This window comes from Ranitomeya imitator, chromosome 6 (genome assembly GCF_032444005.1).
Source record: "Ranitomeya imitator isolate aRanImi1 chromosome 6, aRanImi1.pri, whole genome shotgun sequence".
Classification (NCBI taxonomy): Eukaryota; Metazoa; Chordata; class Amphibia; order Anura; family Dendrobatidae; genus Ranitomeya; species Ranitomeya imitator.
The window spans coordinates 358,093,521-358,114,035 of record NC_091287.1 but is presented as its reverse complement, the minus strand read 5'-3'; the positions used below and the strand labels follow the sequence as shown (position 1 = coordinate 358,114,035).

General features: G+C 42.1%; 1 protein-coding gene across 4 annotated transcripts in view; it reads left to right on the top strand.

Moving 5' to 3' along the window:
• LOC138642656 (beta-Ala-His dipeptidase-like) overlaps positions 1-19,521 on the top strand; it is a 103,247-nt gene extending 83,726 nt beyond the window's left edge. For 3 of the 4 annotated variants that reach the window (XM_069730965.1, XM_069730964.1, XM_069730966.1), the window contains 3 exons: positions 1,739-1,880; positions 2,970-3,117; positions 18,885-19,521. In XM_069730965.1, coding sequence (XP_069587066.1) covers positions 1,739-1,880; positions 2,970-3,117; positions 18,885-18,978 — 384 coding nt within the window. In that variant the 3' untranslated portion in view covers positions 18,979-19,521. The remainder of the gene's footprint in view (positions 1-1,738; positions 1,881-2,969; positions 3,118-18,884) is intronic. The other variant, XM_069730967.1, reaches the window with a different exon arrangement.
• Positions 19,522-20,515: the final 994 nt, after the last annotated feature.

Sequence of the window (20,515 nt, the reverse complement as noted above, 5' to 3'; positions counted from 1 at the left end):
ACATTATGCCCCATAAGATGCTCCATACATTATGCCCCATAAGATGCTCCACACATTATGCCCCATAAGATGCTCCACACATTATGCCCCATAAGATGCTCCATAAATTATGCCCCATAAGATGCTCCACACATTATGCCCCATAAGATGCTCCACACATTATGCCCCATAAGATGCTCCATACATTATGCCCCATAAGATGCTCCACACATTATGCCCCATAAGATGCGCTATACATTGTAGCCCCATAAGATGCTTCATACATTGTGGCCCCATACGATGCTCCATACATTGTGGGCCCCATATGATTCTCCATACATTGTGGCCCCATAAGATGCTTCATACATTGTGGCCCCATAAGATACTCCATACATTGTGGCCCCATACGATGCTCCATACATTGTGGCCCCATACGATGCTCCATAGATTGTGGCCCCATAAGATGCTCCACACATTTGCCCCATATGCTGTTGCTGCGATTAAAATAAAAAAATCACATACTCACCTCTCTTTGCTCAGGCCCCCGGCACTTGCGATAGTCACCTTCCTCGTTCCACACGTTGACTGTGCAGGCAGAGGGCGGTGCGCACACTAATCGCGTCATCGTGCCCTTTGACCTGAACAGTGCAAAGGATGGAAGACAGAGCAGCGGTGGAACGAGGAAGTTGACTATTGCGCAATGCTCTCCTTCCCCGATATACTCACCTGCTCCCGGCATGGTCCCTGGCAGCGTCTCACTGTCAGATGGCCTCCGGGAGCCGGCGGCATCTTCCTGTGTTCAGCGGTCACGTACCGCTCATTACAGTAATGAATATGCGTCCATATTCATTACTTTAATGAGCGGTACCACGTGACCGCTGAACACAGGAAGATGCCCCCGGCTCCCGGACACCATGGGACATGCAGGGACAGCACCAGGAGCAGGTGAATATGTCACCACACCGCTCCCCCTCCGAACCCCCCACGCTGATAATAACTCGAGTATAAGCCGAGAGGGTCACTTTCAGCCCAAAAAAGTGGGCTGAAAATCTCGACTTATTCTCGAGTATAACACGGTACTTATTTTCCACCATAATTTGCAATATAAATCTTGCAAAATCAGACAAGGTGATTTTCTGGATTTGTTTTCTCATTTTGACTCTCATAGTTGTGGGAGAACTTGCACAATTGGTGGCTGACTAAATACTTTTTCCCCCCACTGTATATACATATATATACAGCTCTGGCAAAAATTAAGAGACCACTGCAAAATGTTCAGTTTGTCTAATTTTATTTTTGAGTAAAATGTAAATTATTCTTTTATTCTATAAACTTCTGACAACATGTCTCTGAATTTCCAAGAAATAAATTTTGTATTTTTTTTCTGAAAAGGAGAAATGGATAAAATTAAAAAAAATAACCAGTGCTTTCAGACATCAAATAATGGAAAGAAAACAAGAAATTGGTCGTTTCTGAATGCAGCAATACCAAATATGAGTATTTTTAAAATTGTTTTAATGCTATTATCAGTGTTGCTCCTGCTGTAGAGGCTTAAAGCCCTTAATGGTTGCCCCACACCCCTAACTCTGTCCCTGTATATATTTTACTCCTTTAGTACTTTATCAGTGCTATCTAATCTCTCCGTAGTGTAAAATCATCCAGCAAACAGTATACATTATTCCAACCACTTTATATAGAAAAAAGTTAAATAAAAAAATTAAATTATAAGAAGAATAAGCAGGCTCAATCTCTTTCCTAGGTGAAGACATATCTGGAAGATGTGTTCGCTAAACTAAAAAGTCCAAACAAACTTACAGTGTCACTGGAGATTGGAGCAATGCCGTGGGTGGCTAATGTGAATGATCCTCAGTATGAAGCAGCTAAAATTTCCATAAGAAAAGGTTTGCATTTTATGTTAAATATGTGCAACAAATATGATGGAAAAGCATTTTAATATGTACATGGTCCTCATACCTATACTGCAAGGTGTCATAAAGAAGTTCATTAACAACAGCATAATGCTGATCTATACTCCTCTCTATTTTTCTTATTTCCTTTCAGCTCTCTACTTGTCTATTTTTCAAATTCTTTTATTTTATTTTTCACAACCTCAAAGGACCACTAAAGTACATTTCAAATTGTTTCTTTTATTTTTATATATCAGACTTTTTTATGGAGTGGGACTAGAAGCAGTGATTCAGATTAGGGGTAGCATTCTTTTTTAAATTTTTGTTTCTTTTTTATCTGTCATTTATTTCACACATTGTGCACCATATAAGGTCATAAAAGACACTTGGGAGCACTTCAACATTGAAATTTGTATATTTAGGCTTTTCCCTGTAATTGGGGATGGTATTTTAGCCCCAGATACAGGAGAACTTTACACTCCTGCTTCAACTATAACATTGATTTGCATATGCCATGACCCTACAGGCACTCGGTTGATCATATAATTACTGGGTCTGAAACAAGAGGCACTGTTAGCGCTTTATATACTGTAAACATAATATTTGTGTATTTAGGAACAGGAAGACAGAGATGGTAATAAACCATCTCTGCCTTCCCGCTATGGGGAGTCTGGCTGTGTCTGACAACCATCCTCTTGCTCCTGTAGCTGTCTGATCTTGAGTCATATGCAGACTCCCCAGCTGTTTAAAATCTATTGGTGGTCCAAGAGTAGTTAAAATAAATAATCTATTCCACATTTCTATACATCTTAGGGTAGTGTTTCTAAGCACAATGAAGAATGAATGATAGGCAAAAGGTGTCACGTGAAATGGCCCTTACTAGGAGTTGTAAAAAGTGCTAAAAGTGTTATTGATGTTAACCACTTTGTTAATATCTATCACATCAATGATGCGCAATCTGATGATTTGTAGTTTATTAATATCAGTATTAAGTCATCATCATCATAATATTCCTAAAAGTGTCATTACTAACTTTCATAAAGCTCTAGTTAGCCCAATGATTATCTCTGCTGAACTTTGCAGTGTTCGGAGTTACACCAGACATGATCAGAGATGGATCCACTATCCCACTGGCCCGGACCTTCCAGGATCTGACCAAAAAGAGAGTAATGATGCTTCCTATTGGTGGAGCAGATGATGGAGAGCACTCACAGAATGAAAAAATTAGCAGGTGAGAAACATGTATTACCAAATCTGATATGTGGTTTATGTGAGCATTGATGAATGCTAACGACACACAACTATACACGTCATCCCCTGACCTTGCTCCCGCTGTACTACAGAACACCAGTGACTGTCTGAGTACAGTCTCCAACATCTTGTCCTCTCTCCATCTAAAACTCAACCTTTCCAAAACTGAACTTCTTCTGCTCCTGCCATCTACTAACCTCCCTAAATATGACACCTCCCTCTCCGTGGGTGGCACCATAATAACACCACACCATGCAGGCTCGCTGTCTGTTTGTTATGTTTGTCATTTTTAACTAGTATATTAAATGTTATGTTTTAGGTCCCTTTATTGTGCTATTTACATTCATATTTTTGGGTACCCTTGGCTTTTATAAAAATTGTGGTTGGTTTCAACCTTTTGCTGTTTTCTATTGTTATGTTTGATACCAATCTTTCCTTCACCTCCCATATACAATCTCTTGCCCGCCCTTACCGCTTACACCTAAAGAACATCTCTAGAATCTGCCCCTTTCTCACCATGGACACAACAAAATCCCTCACTGTTGCCTTGATCGACTCTCCACTGGACTAATGTATTGCTGTAATAATTTGCCTCCTCCTCATTCAACTTTCCCCTCTCCTGTCCATCCTTAAGGCAGCAGCCAGGGTCATCCATCTGCTTAATCGGTTCTCGGACACGTCCGCTCTTTGCCAGTCATTGTACTTGCTGCCATTCATTATAGGATCCAATTAAAACTGATTATTCTCCCCTACAAACATCTCCACAGTGTGGCACCCCCATAAATCTTCTCCCTCATTTCTGTTTATCGATCTACCCGCTTGTTATGCTCTGCAAGCGATTTTCCACAAACCTCTGCACTAACCCGTACCTCCTGGCTTCAAGACTTCTCCCGCATTGCTCCAATCCTATGGAATACTCTACACCAAGAAATTAGGACTATCCGCAACTTACATAGTTTTTGGTGCTCCCTCAAAATACATCTGTTCAGAGAGACCTATCACGTTCCCTAATCAAAGTCCTTTTGTATGTGCGTGTGGCCTATTCACTATCTATCTGAGAATAACCCTCCATCAAACTCCACAACACCCAAAAGCACAACAAATACTGGCTGGTGACTACCACATGCGGCCTTTATATATCCCCTAGATGGCTGGACCATCATTGTAAATAAGCACTTGTACTTTATGTCTCCTCCCTCTTCATTGTAGATTGCAAGCTCTCACAAGAAGGGTTGTCTTATTTTGCTTTAATTATTGTATTATTCTGAATGTTGTTACTTATGACTTGTGTATGAACTGTTAAAATGTAAAGCGCAATGGAATATGTGGGTGCTATATAAATAAAGATTATATTATTAAAGGTCTGTATGTCACTTGACAATTATCTAATGGGTAGGGTCTGGGTTAGGGCACAGTTAGACCGCCGTATAACATACACAACGATCACATTGCAATGCTTGGACTAGCCATCTGTTCTACTAATCCGAGCGTGATAGCATATATAAGTGCTTCTCATTAAATTACAATATCATCAAACGTTATTATATTTTAGTTCTCCAATACAAAAAGTGAAACTCATATAATATAGACTCATTACAAACAGAGTGGTCTAGTTCAAGTGTTTATTTCTGTTAATGTTGATGATTGTGGCTCACAGCCAATAAAAGCCCAAAAGTCATTATTTCAGTAAATTAGAATAATTATCAAAAAACACCAGCAAAGACTTCCTAAGTGTTTAAAAAGGTTCCTTAGTGTTAGTGTTGGCGGAACACACCGAATATATTTATTAGCTGAGATAGGTGCATTCGCAACCCGGGATCCACCGTGCAGGAAAGAACCTGCTGCTAAGCAAGGCGGCGAAGCAAATTAGTACAAACGAACTCTGCTACTTCACAGAGCCCGTAGTAAAGCGAACGCTGTGCCCTGATTAGCTCACAGGTTACACAGCTACTGTGTAGAACCGACAGTGGTCATGCAGTCCAACCAACACGCAGCTCCTCTCCGGTGGAGCCGGAATTCTAATGGCTTATTTCAGCCGGGTCCCTGACTGCATACACAAAACTCCTCGCTGGAAGTGCCAGCATTCTAGGGGCTTATTTTAGCCGGGTCCCTGACCCCACACACGACCACACTGGCGCTGAGCTCGTACATATTTGATATTAGCGCATGGCCGTGCGGTCATGAGAACCTTTTATAGCTGTAGCACCTACAGGACCTTCCAAGAAGGACCAATGGTAGGCTGCCACAGAACTTGATCAGGTACAGAACCTTCCTGGAGGACCAATGGAAGTTGCTGCAGTACCTGAGCATGTGACCCTTGATCTCCACTGAGAGATCTTACCCTGGGCATGCTCAGTGTGTGCAAAGCAGGACTTAGTCCCAGAAAAGCCTGCTCGCTGCAGACCAGTGCAGGGTACAATAGTAAAGCCTGGAGAGGCAGCAGTAACCCTTTGCACAGTATCAGATTCAGTGAGACGCTGGGACCGATGTCTCTGCTGAGCAGGCTCCACTGCGGCCGATGCAGAATGGGAGACCGCAGCAGACATGGTTTGAGATTCCCCCTGTGCAGCGGCGGGAACTCGACTCCTAACACTTAGTTTGTTTCAGTAAGCTCCAAAATCATGGGGAAGACTGCTGACTTGAAAGATGTCCAGAAGATAGACATTTACACACTCCACAAGGAGGGTAAGCCACAAAGGGTCATTGCTAAAGTAGCTGGCTGTTCACAGAGTGCTGTATCCAAGCATATTAATGGAAGGTTGAGTGGAAGGAAAAAGTGTGGTAGAAAAAGGTGCACAATGCAACCTGGATAACCACTTCCTTAAAAGGATTGTAAAGAAAAAGCCATTCAAAAGTTTGCTGGAGATTCACAAGGAGTGGACTGCTGCTGGAGTCATTGCTTCAAGAGCCACCACACACAGACGTATCCAGGACATGGGCTACAAGTGTTGCATTCCTTGTGTCAAGCCACTCCTGACCAGTAGACGATACGATACGATACGATACACTTTATTGATCCCGTGGGAAATTATGGTATCACAGCAGCACAACTTAAATCATAAAAATCATAAAGGAATTACATAGCTGACATGACAGTGGAGTTGACAGAAGAACATTATACATTATACATTAGAATAGGACATACACAACAAGTGAACTGAAATGTAGAGAAATAAGTAGACATTCACCTTGGTGGTTTAACCCTAATGTTATTGTTGTACATCCCCATGGCAGTTGGCACAAACAATTTCCTATATTTTTCCTTCTTACACCTCAGAAGTATTAGCCGGTTACTGAAGGTGCTCTTCTGTCTCATGAATAGCTCATATAGTGGATGTGCATTATTGTTCATAATTGCCATACACTTTCTCAGAGTTCTTTTCTCCACTACCTCCTCAAGAGAGTCCAGCTTGCAGCCCACAGCAGAACTTGCCTTCTTAATAATCTTATTCAGCTTATTAGCATCAGAGGCCCGCACACTACTACCCCAGCACGTGATTGCAAAAAAGATGGCACTTGCCATAACAGATTGGTAGAACATTTCTAACATTTTGCTACACACATTAAAAGACCTCAGTTTCCTTAGGAAATACAATCTGCTCATCCCCTTCTTGTAGACAAACTCTGAGTGGCATCTCCAGTCCAGTTTGCTATCCAAATGGACCCCCAAATATTTGTAACTCTCCATCTGCTCTACCTCCTGACCAGCAATAGTGATCGGTAAGCATTCCAACTTAATCCTGCTATAGTTGACCACCAACTCCTTAGTTTTCTTAACATTTAAGGTACCTTCACACATAACGATATTGTTAACGATATCGTTGCATTTTGTGACGTAGCAACGATATCGTTAATGAAATCGTTATGTGTGACAGCGACCAACGATCAGGCCCCTGCTGGGAGATCGTTGGTCGCTGAACAAAGTCCAGAACTTTATTTCGTCGCTGGATCTCCCGCGGACATCGCTGGATCGGCGTGTGTGACACCGATCCAGCGATGTCTTCACTGGTAACCAGAGTAAACATCGGGTAACTAAGCGCAGGGCCGCGCTTAGTAACCCGATGTTTACCCTGGTTACCATCCTAAAAGTAAAAAAAACAAACACTACATACTTACCTACCGCTGTCTGTCGCCGGCGCTGTGCTCTGCTCTCCTCCTGCACTGGCTGTGAGCGTCGGTCAGCCGGAAAGCAGAGCGGTGACGTCACCGCTCTGCTTTCCGGCCGCTGTGCTCACACAGACAGTACAGGAGGAGTGCAGAGCAGAGCGCCGGGGACAGACAGCGGTAGGTAAGTATGTACTGTTTGTTTTTTTTACTTTTAGGATGGTAACCAGGGTAAACATCGGGTTACTAAGCGCGGCCCTGTGCTTAGTTACCCGATGTTTACCCTGGTTACCGGCATCGTTGGTCGCTGGAGAGCGGTCTGTGTGACAGCTCTCCAGCGACCAAACAGCGACGCTGCAGCGATCTGGATCGTTGTCGGTATCGCTGCAGCGTCGCTTAATGTGAAGGGGCCTTTAGTTGTAGATAGTTACCATTGCACCAATCCACGAAATTCGACACCACCCTTCTGTATTCCTCATCCCCCTGATCTCCCCTAATGCATCCCACAACCACGGAGTCATCTGAAAATTTCTGAAGGTGGCAAAGTTCAGATTTATACTGAAAGTCTGAAGTATACAGTGTGAATAGAAAGGGCGCAAGCACTGTTCCCTGGGGGGCACCTACACTGCTCAATAATCTGCTTGACACCACTGCTCCCATCTGTACAAACTGTGGCCGATCTGATAGGTAGTCAGTTATCCAATTTCTCATCCCCTCCTCCACCTTCATATCAGTCATCTTTTTGTGTAGTAAAAGTGGCTGCAGGGAGTTAAATGCACTCGAGAAATCAAAGAACATCGCTCGCACCATGGTTCCGTCAGTCTCCAGAAATGAATGTACCCTATGTAACAGAGAAAGAATAGCATCATCCACCCCCAATCTATGTCGGTAGGCAAACTGAAGGGGATCGATAAATGCATTGACCCTTGGTCTTAAGTGAGCAAGCACTAATCTTTCCAAGGCCTTCATAGCGTGAGATGTTAAGGCTACAGGACGATAGTCATTTAGGGTTGCAGGAGAAGAAGTCTTGGGTACCGGCACCAGACAGGAAGTTTTCCATAACACAGGTACCCTCTGTGTTTGTATACTTCCATTAAATAGACGTGTAAAGACAGTACACAGCTGGTCTGCACAAACTTTAAGGATACGTGAGCTGAGTCCATCAGGTCCTGCAGCTTTACCAATGTTAAGTGATTTAAACTGCCTCCTCACATCATTTTCGGATACTCTAAAATTAGTCTGCTCATCCTTCAATATCGATGTTGCAGAATTTGCACCCAATTCCCATCCACTATCAGTTGGTACACATATACTGCTAAACCTGTTGAAATACTCATTCATCTCATTAGACAATGCCAGAAGCGTCTTACCTGAGCAAATGAGAAAAAGAACGGGACTGTTGCTCAGTGGTCCAATGTGTTGTTTTCAGAAGAAAGTAATTTTTGCACTTTTGGAAATCAAGGTCCCAGAGTCTGAGTCTGGAGGAAGAGTGGATAGGCACACAATCCAAGCTGCTTGAGGTCTTGTGTGAGGTTTCCACAATCAGTAATGGTTTGGGGAGCCATATCATCTGCTGGTGTAGGTCCACTGTGCTTTATCAAGACCAAAGTCAGCGCAGCCCTCTACAAGGAAATTTTAGAGCATTTCATGCTTCCCTCTGCCGACAAGCTTTTTGGAGGTGGAAATTTAATTCACCAGCAGGACTTGGCACCTGTCCACACTGCCAAAATTACCAGTACCTGGTTTAAATACAACAGTATCATTGTGCTTGATTGGCCATCAAACTCGCCTGACCTTAACCCCATACAGAGTCTTTGGGGAATTGTCAAGAGGAAGATGAGAGACACCAGATCCAAACATGCAGACAAGCTGAAGGCTGCTATCAAAGCAACCTGAGCTTCCATAACACGTCAGCAGTGCCATAGGTACTGATGCAGTAATTGATGCAAAAGGAGCCCCGACTAAGTATTGAGTGCATTTAATGAACATATATTTCAGTAGGCCAACATTCCGGATTTTAAAATATTTTTTTCAAGCTGTGATATAAACTATTCTAATTTACTGAGATTATGATTTTTGGGTTTTCATTGGCTGTAAGCCATAATCATCAACATTAACAGAAATAAAGACTTGAAATAGATCACTCTGTAATGACTTTATATAATATATGAGTTTCACTTTTTGTATTGAAGAACTTAAATAAATTAACTTGTTGAAGATATTCTAATTTTGTGAGAAGCACTTGTATTTCTATGCAGCTGTCACGTTCAGGTCAGGATAGCCACCGGCCAGTCCGTGCAATGGAATGTGATCGTCGTCTGTGTTATATGGCCCTCTAACTGCGCCCTTATCCTGAGTATGGCTTCAGGAAGGGGATATCACCAATTCTTGAATCTCCTCAGTATATTACCACACCTTTAATCCACCTGAACCTGGATAGATGAATTCTGATTAAGTATCAGGCAGGTGCAGATAATAGTTTTCTCTTTATCAGAGAAAATCAGTTTGATTATGCTAATCAGACCCTGATCATAGTTTGATCCGATTTTCTTAGAGATGAAGAGAAAAAAAAAAGTTTCTCCACCTTCATTATGCCAGTCTGTAAAAATTGGACCAATGTCAGAGTATTGTCCATGAAAAATTTGTCAGTTTAGGTCAGATTCAGACACGTGAATGATTAATTGTTGGTTTTTCATAAAAACAAAAATAACTGATTTTCATCCATATTTCATCTATATGCCATTCGCCTGTCATATATATATGTTAATTTTCTACATCCGCATGACATCTGATTTTATACATCAGCAGTTAAAATACTTAATTAGACCAAATGCAATTTCCTATGTTAATAATTGCAATCTACTATATAAAGCTGAATGTGTGTATGTGTGTATGTGTGTATGTATGTCCGGGATTGGCATCTGCACCGTCGCAGCTACAGCCACAAAATTTTGCACAGTCACACGTCTGGACCCCGAGAGCGTCATAGGCTATATTGTGAGGTGAAATTTTAACCCCGCGCGTTTCAATTCACCAAACAATTTTGCCCCTATCTACATAATGGGGAAAAAAGTGAAAGGAAAAGTGTTGGAGGCGTTGAAGCTACAGCCACAAAATTTTGCACAGTCACACGTCTGGACCCCGAGAGCGTCATAGGCTATATTGTGAGGTGAAATTTTAACCCCGCGCGTTCCAATTCACCAAACAATTTTGCCCCTATCTACATAATGGGGAAAAAAGTGAAAGGAAAAGTGTTGGAGGCGTTGAAGCTACAGCCACAAAATTTTGCACAGTCACACGTCTGGACCCCGAGAGCGTCATAGGCTATGTTGTGAGGTGAAATTTTAACCCCGCGCATTCCAATTCACCAAACAATTTTGCCCCTATCTATATAATGGGAAAAAATTAAAGGAAAAGTGTTGGAGGCAAATTGACAGCTGCCAGATGTGAACAAGGGGGACGTAAAGAGTGAGAGCGATGGCGCCAAAGAGTATATACCGTACAGTTGCTAAGGTGGGGCCCCGACATGGGATACTCACCACACACGGGGATATGAACACACACACAAAATGCGCCACACACTTCCACGTGCTTGAACACATATCACCCTCAGCACACATTTCACCACACATTCTCCAACCTCGCCACATAAAAATCGAAACACAAAAGTCGCCGCTCAAAACTCGCCACGCGCAGAACTCGCCACATGCAAAAACTAGGCTCTTGCAAAACTCGCCACAAGTGCAAAACTCACCTCATGCAAAACTCGCCACACGCAAAACTTGCACATGCGGAAAAATTGCCACATGCACAAAAATTGCAACACATGCAAAATTTCTTCACACAAAACTTGCACATACTCAAAAGGCGCCACACAAAACTCGCCACGTGCAAAACTCGCCATGCGCAAAACTTGCTGCACACAAGTTGCTACACTAACCTGTCACATGCAACTCGACACACAAAAAGTTGCTACACGCATGTTGCCACACACAACTCATCTCACAAAAGTCGCTACATACATGTCGCCACACGCAACTCAACACACACAACTTGACAAACGAAACTCGCCCTAAAACACACACAAATCTGGTCTTATCCTTCAAAAATAAAAATCTGATTAATAAGCAGACAAACTACAACAAATGTACCATAAAGGAAATACGGCAGCTGTCAGTCACATGACCTGTCTATTATGTGTATGTGTGAGCTAATATATACTGCCAGGGGGAGGGCTTCCTGCTGGCTGGGGATTTATCAGGCTGCCAATTTAGCTTACAAATACTGAGGTAAAAATACTGAGCAAATAACGTGTGAACGAGGTCTAATACAGGAGGAGATGACACACAGGTATATACTATATACAGGAGAGATGATACACAGGTATATACTATATAGAGGAGGAGATGACATACAGGTACATATATATACAGGAGGAGATGACACACAGGTATATACTATATACAGGAGCAGATGACCTACAGGTATATACTATATACAGGAGGAGATGACATACAGGTATATGCTATATATAGAAGATGACATGCAGGTATATACTATATACAGGAGGAGATGACACACAGATATATACTATATACAGGGGAGATGACACACAGGTATATACTATATACAGAAGGAGATGACATACAGGTATATACTATATATAGAAGGAGATGACATTCAGGTATATACTATATATAGGGGAGATGACACACAGAAGGTATATAATATATACAGGGGAGATGACATACAGGTATATACTATATACAGGAGATGACATACAGATGTATACTATATATAAGGGAGATGACAAACATGTATATACTGAGGTGATGAGGTGAAAATGAGAGGTGTGAGGTGAAAATGAAAAGGTGTGAGTGCAAAATGAGAGGAGTGAGGAAAAATAATGGAGTGATCAGAAAATGACAGATGTGAGGTTGAAATGACAAGTGTTAGGGGGGAATGAGAGGAGTGAGGGAGAAAATGAGAGATGTGATTGGGAAAATGAGAGGCGGGATGGGAAAATAAGAGAAGTGACATGCTATAACTAACCACAGATATTTACTATGCCCAGGCAACGCCGGGCTCTTCAGCTAGTCTAATATATAAAGCTGAATGTGTGTATGTGTGTGTGTATGTGTGTATGTATGTCCGGGATTGGCATCTGCACCATCGCAGCTACAGCCAGAAAATGTTGCACAGTCACACGTCTGGACCCCGAGAGCGTCATAGGCTATGTTGTGAGGCGAAATTTTAACCCCGCGCGTTCCAATTCACCAAACAATTTTGCCCCTATCTACATAATGGGGAAAAAAGTGAAAGGAAAAGTGTTGGAGGCGTCGAAACTACAGCCACCAAATCTTGCACAGTCACACGTCTGGACCCCGAGAGCGTCATAGGCTATGTTGTGAGGCGAAATTTTAACCCCGCGCGTTCCAATTCACCAAACAATTTTGCCCCTATCTACATAATGGGGAAAAAAGTTAAAGGAAAAGTGTTGGAGGCGTCGAAACTACAGCCACCAAATCTTGCACAGTCACACGTCTGGATCCTGAGAGCGTCATAGGCTATGTTGTGAGGTGAAATTTTAACCCTGCGCGTTCCAATTCACCAAACAATTTTGCCCCTATCTACATAATGGGGAAAAAAGTGAAAGGAAAAGTGTTGGAGGCGTCAAAACTACAGCCACCAAATCTTGCACAGTCACACGTCTGGACCTCAAGAGCGTCATAGGCTATGTTGTGAGGTGAAATTTTAACCCCGCGCGTTCCAATTCACCAAACAATTTTGCCCCTATCTACATAATGGGAAAAAATGAAAGGAAAAGTGTTGGAGGCAAATTGACAGCTGCCAGATGTGAACAAGGGGGACGTAAAGAGTGTGAGCGATGGCGCCAAAGAGTATATACCGTACAGTTGCTAAGGTGGGGCCCCGACATGGGATACTCACCACACACGGGGATATGAACACACACACAAAATGCGCCACACACTTCCACGTGCTTGAACACATATCACCCTCAGCACACATTTCACCACACATTCTCCAACCTCGCCACATAAAAGTCGAAACACAAAAGTCGCCGCTCAAAACTCGCCACGCGCAGAACTCGCCACATGCAAAAACTAGGCTCTTGCAAAACTCGCCACAAGTGCAAAACTCACCTCATGGAAAACTCGCCACACGCAAAACTTGCACACGCAGAAAAATTGCCACATGCACAAAAGTTGCAACACATGCAAAATTTGCCTCACACAAAACTTGCACATACTCAAAAGGCACCACACAAAACTCGCCACGCGCAAAACTCGCCATGCGCAAAACTTGCTGCACACAAGTTGCTACACTAACCTGTCACATGCAACTCGACACACAAAAAGTTGCTACACGCATGTTGCCACACAAAACTCATCTCACAAAAGTCGCTACATGCATGTCGCCACACGCAACTCAACACACACAACTTGACAAACGAAACTCGCCCTAAAACACACACAAATCTGGTCTTATCCTTCAAAAATAAAAATCTGATTAATAAGCAGACAAACTACAACAAATGTACCATAAAGGAAATACGGCAGCTGTCAGTCACATGACCTGTCTATTATGTGTATGTGTGAGCTAATATATACTGCCAGGGGGAGGGCTTCCTGTTGGCTGGGGATTTATCAGGCTGCCAATTTAGCTTACAAATACTGAGGTAAAAATACTGAGCAAATAACGTGTGAACAAGGTCTAATACAGGAGGAGATGACACACAGGTATATACTATATACAGGGGAGATGACACACAGATATATACTATATACAGGAGAGATGTCACACAGGTATATACTATATAGAGGAGGAGATGACATACAGGTACATATATATACAGGAGGAGATGACATACAGGTATATACTATATACAGGAGGAGATGACCTACAGGTATATACTATATACAGGAGGAGATGACATACAGGTATATGCTATATATAGAAGATGACATGCAGGTATATACTATATACAGGAGGAGATGACACACAGATATATACTATATACAGGGGAGATGACACACAGGTATATACTATATACAGGAGGAGATGACATACAGGTATATACTATATATAGAAGGAGATGACATTCAAGTATATACTATATATAGGGGAGATGACACACAGCAGGTATATAATATATACAGGGGAGATGACATACAGGTATATACTATATACAGGAGATGACATACAGATGTATACTATATATAAGGGAGATGACAAACATGTATATACTGAGGTGATGAGGTGAAAATGAGAGGTGTGAGGTGAAAATGAAAAGGTGTGAGTGCAAAATGAGAGGAGTGAGGAAAAATAATGGAGTGATCAGAAAATGACAGATGTGAGGTTGAAATGACAAGTGTTAGGGGGGAATGAGAGGAGTGAGGGAGAAAATGAGAGATGTGAGGGAGAAAATGAGAGATGTGAGGGGGAAAATGAAAGATGTGATTGGGAAAATGAGAGGCGTGATGGGAAAATAAGAGAAGTGAGGTGCTATAACTAATCACAGATATTTACTATGCCCAGGCAACGCCGGGCTCTTCAGCTAGTCTAATATATAAAGCTGAATGTGTGTGTGTATGTGTGTGTGTGTGTGTGTATGTCCGGGATTGGCATCTGCACCATCGCAGCTACAGCCACAAAATTTTGCACAGTCACACGTCTAGACCCCGAGAGCGTCATAGGCTATGTTGTGAGGTGAAATTTTAACCCCGCGCGTTCCAATTCACCAAACAATTTGGCCCCTATCTACATAATGGGGAAAAAGTGAAAGGAAAAGTGTTGGAGGCGTCGCAGCTACAGCCACAAAATTTTGCACAGTCACATGTCTGGACCCTGAGAGCATCATAGGCTATGTTGTGAGGTGAAATTTTAACCCCGTGCTTTCCAATTCACCAAACAATTTTGCCCCTATCTACATAATGGGGAAAAAGTGAAAGGAAAAGTGTTGGAGGCAAATTGACAGCTGCCAGATGTGAACAAGGGGGACTTAAAGAATGAAAGCGATGGCGCCAAAGAGTATATACCGTACAGTTGCTAAGGTGGGGCCCCGACATGGGATACTCACCACACACGGGGATATGAACACACCCACAAAATGCGCCACACACTACCACGTGCTTGAACACATATTACCCTCAGCACACATTTCACCACACATACACCAACCTCGCCACATAAAAGTCGAAACACAAAAGTCGCCGCTCTAAACTCGCCACGCGTAAAACTCGCCACATGCAAAAACTAGGCTCACGCAAAACTCGCCACAAGTGCAAAACTCACCTCGCGGTAAAATTGCCACATGCACAAAAGTTGCAACACATGCAAAAGTTGCCTCACACAAAACTTGCACATACTCAAAAGGCACCACACATAAAACTCACCACACGCAAAACTCGCCATGTGCAAAACTTGCTGCACACAACTTGCTACACTAACCTGTCACATGCAACTTGACATACAAAAAGTTGCTACACGCATGTTGCCACACAAAACTCATCTCACAAAAGTCGCTACATGCATGTCGCCACACGCAACTCAACACACACAACTTGACAAACGAAACTCGCCCTAAAACACACACAAGTCTGGTCTTATCCTTCAAAAATAAAAATCTGATTAATAAGCAGACAAACTACAAGAGCAACAAATGTACCATATAGGAAATACGGCAGCTGTCAGTCACATGACCTGTCTATTATGTTTATGTGTAAGCTAATATATACTGCCAGGGGGAGGGCTTCCTGTTGGCTGGGGATTTATCAGGCTGCCAATTTAGCTTACAAATACTGAGGTAAAAATACTGAGCAAATAACGTGTGAACGAGGTCTAATACAGGAGGAGATGACACACAGGTATATACTATATACAGGGGATATGACACACAGATATATACTATATACAGGAGAGATGACACACAGGTATATACTATAAAGAGGAGGAGATGACATACAGGTACATACTATATACAGGAGGAGATGACATGCAGGTATACAGTGGGGCAAAAAAGTATTTAGTCAGTCAGCAATAGTGCAAGTTCCACCACTTAAAAAGATGAGAGGCGTCTGTAATTTACATCATAGGTAGACCTCAACTATGGGAGACAAACTGAGAAAAAAAAATCCAGAAAATCACATTGTCTGTTTTTTTAACATTTTATTTGCATATTATGGTGGAAAATAAGTATTTGGTCAGAAACAAACAATCAAGATTTCTGGCTCTCACAGACCTGTAACTTCTTGTTTAAGAGTCTCCTCTTTCCTCCACTCATTACCTGTAGTAATGGCACCTGTTTAAACTTGTTATCAGTATAAAAAGACACCTGTGCACACCCTCAAACAGTCTGACTCCAAACTCCACTATGGTGAAGACCAAAGAGCTGTCAAAGGACACCAGAAACAAAATTGTAGCCCTGCACCAGGCTGGGAAGACTGAATCTGCAATAGCCAACCAGCTTGGAGTGAAGAAATCAACAGTGGGAGCAATAATTAGAAAATGGAAGGCATACAAGACCACTGATAATCTCCCTCGATCTGGGGCTCCACGCAAAATCCCACCCCGTGCGGTCAGAATGATCACAAGAACGGTGAGCAAAAATCCCAGAACCACGTGGGGGGACCTAGTGAATGAACTGTAGAGAGCTGGGACCAATGTAACAAGGCCTACCATAAGTAACACACTACGCCACCATGGACTCAGATCCTGCAGTGCCAGACGTGTCCCACTGCTTAAGCCAGTACATGTCCGGGCCCGTCTGAAGTTTGCTAGAGAGCATTTGGATGATCCAGAGGAGTTTTGGGAGAATGTCCTATGGTCTGATGAAACCAAACTGGAACTGTTTGGTAGAAACACAACTTGTCGTGTTTGGAGGAAAAAGAATACTGAGTTGCATCCATCAAACACCATACCTACTGTAAAGCATGGTGGTGGAAACATCATGCTTTGGGGCTGTTTCTCTGCAAAGGGGCCAGGACGACTGATCCGGGTACATGAAAGAATGAATGGGGCCATGTATCGTGAGATTTTGAGTGCAAACTTCCTTCCATCAGCAAGGGCATTGAAGATGACACGTGGCTGGGTCTTTCAACATGACAATGATCCAAAGCACACCGCCAGGGCAACGAAGGAGTGGCTTCGTAAGAAGCATTTCAAGGTCCTGGAGTGGCCTAGCCAGTCTCCAGATCTCAACCCTATAGAAAACCTTTGGAGGGAGTTGAAAGTCCGTGTTGCCAAGCGAAAAGCCAAAAACATCACTGCTCTAGAGGAGATCTGCATGGAGGAATGGGCCAACATACCAACAACAGTGTGTGGCAACCTTGTGAAGACTTACAGAAAACGTTTGACCTCTGTCATTGCCAACAAAGGATATATTACAAAGTATTGAGATGAAATTTTGTTTCTGACCAAATACTTATTTTCCACCATAATATGCAAATAAAATGTTAAAAAAACAGACAATGTGATTTTCTGGATTTTTTTTTCTCAGTTTGTCTCCTATAGTTTAGGTCTACCTATGATGTAAATTACAGACGCCTCTCATCTTTTTAAGTGGTGGAACTTGCACTATTGCTGACTGACTAAATACTTTTTTGCCCCACTGTATACTATATACAGAAGGAGATGACACACAGGTATATACTATATACAGGAGCAGATGACCTACAGGTATATACTATATAAAGGAGGAGATGACATACAGGTATATGCTATATATAGAAGATGACATACAGGTATATACTATATACAGGAGGAGATGACACACAGATATATACTATATACAGGGGAGATGACACATAGGTATATACTATATACAGGAGGAGATGACATACAGGTATATACTATATATAGGAGATGACATACAGGTATATACTATATATAGGAGGAGATGACATACAGGTATATACTATATTCAGGGGAGATGACACACAGCAGGTATATACTATATACAGGGGAGATGACATACAGGTATATACTATATACAGGAGATGACATACAGGTGTTTACTATATATAAGGGAGATGACAAACCTGTATATACTGAGGTGAAAATGAGAGGTGTGAGGTGAAAATGAAAAGGTGTGAGTGCAAAATGAGAGGAGTGAGGGAAAATAGTGGAGTGATCGGAAAATGATAGATGTGAGGTTGAAATGACAAGTGTTAGGGGGGAATGAGAGGAGTGAGGGAGAAAATGAGAGATGTGAGGGGGAAAATGAGAGGCGTAATGGGAAAATAAGAGAAGTGAGGTGCTATAACTAACGACAGATATTTACCATGCCCAGGCAACGCCGGGCTCTTCAGCTAGTGAATCCATAAAAACTGATGCACTATGGATGATCTATATGAGATGTTTTTTTCTGCTCACCCATTCACTATTATGGGTAAGCCTCATGCAAAATAAGCAAGAGAATAGAGCATGCTGCAATTTTTTCACATGGAAATTCGGTCTGTGTGAAAAACTTTCATCCAAACAGCCCTACAGTGAACATTAGTCCATGTGCTATCCAGTTTTACCATAGACAGAACATTAACGTATATTCTGAAGAAAATAGGTTGGATGTCCACAGATCTTCATGGGTTTTTTTACCAATTGTGTTGTCTTTTTCTATTGCAGATCTAATTACATCCAGGGGACCAAAATATTTGCATCATTTTTCTTGGAATTGTCAAAACTACATAAAGATTTGCAGACAAAATCAAATTCGTAGAAATTAAACATCTCACAGCTTGTTGGGAACTGAACTGAAGAAATATGAGCTCCCGATTCATTAAGACTAGTGCATCTGAAAAGTGGTGTGTGCTGTGCCACAAATATTATTAAAGTCAGGGACTGAAATAAGATTTCTGGATAAGGAACGTCACAGCTTGTCATGAATTGGGCAAGTTGCTGTGTCACACCCCTGTCCCGCCCCAGCAAATTTTTGTGCATCTTCATGTAAAGCAAAAATTTTGCAACTTTTCAAAGCAATTTGCGTCACAATTCTGGTATAATCCATTTGATGAACCATGGCTTTAATGATTGGGATGCAAGAAAGTCACTGCTGACTCTGGTATATAGATGCGGCTTGTCAACACCTTCCAAAACGATCTTCAGTATTCATAGAAGATTGCCTCTAATTATTGTTAGCTTTGATATTTTAGAACTGAAACAATGCAACGTGAGCCATAATCTTGCTTACATATGATCTTTTACTTGTATTATCTGATATATTGTATCCATACACTATTTTATTACAATCATTACAAACCAATCTTGCCTTTTGCATTTTTATTTGTTGCTATTATTAACCATAAAATATATATATATATATATATATATATATATATATATATATATATATATATACAGTGCTTACAAGTAGTATTCAACCCCCTTCAGATTTAGCAGGTTTACACATTTGGAATTAACTTGGCATTGTGACATTTGGACTGTAGAGCAGCCTGGAAGTGTGAAATGCACTGCAGCAAAAAAGAATGTTATTTCTTTGTTTATTTTTTTTTTACATTGTGAAAAGTCTTTTCAGAGGGTCATTTATTATTCAACCCCTCAACCCACCAGAATTCTGTTTGGTTCCACTAAAGTATTAAGAAGTAGTTCAGGCACAAAGAACAATGAGCTTCACATGTTTGGATTAATTATCTCTTTTTCCAGCCTTTTCTGACTATTTAAGACCCTCCCCAAACTTGTGAACAGCACTCATACATGGTCAACATGGGAAAGACAAAGGAGCATTCCAAGGCCATCAGAGACAAGATCGTGGAGGGTCACAAGGCTGGCAAGGGGTACAAAACCCTTTCCAAGGAGTTGGGCCTACCTGTCTCCACTGTTGGGAGCATCATCCGGAAGTGGAAGGCTTATGGAACTACTGTTAGCCTTCCACGGCCTGGACAGCCTTTGAAAGTTTCCTCCCGTGCCGAGGCCAGGCTTGTCCGAAGAGTCAAGGCTAACCCAAGGACAACAAGGAAGGAGCTCCGGGAAGATCTCATGGCAGTGGGGACATTGTTTTAAGTCAATATAATAAGTAACGTACTCCACCGCAATGGTCTCCGTTCCAGACGAGCCCGTAAGGTACCTTTACTTTCAAAGCGTTATGTCAAAGCTCGTCTACAGTTTGCTCATGATCACTTGGAGGACTCTGAGACTGACTGGTTCAAGGTTCTCTGGTCTGATGAGACCAAGATCGAGATCTTTGGTGCCAACCACACACGTGACGTTTGGAGACTGGATGGCACTGCATACGACCC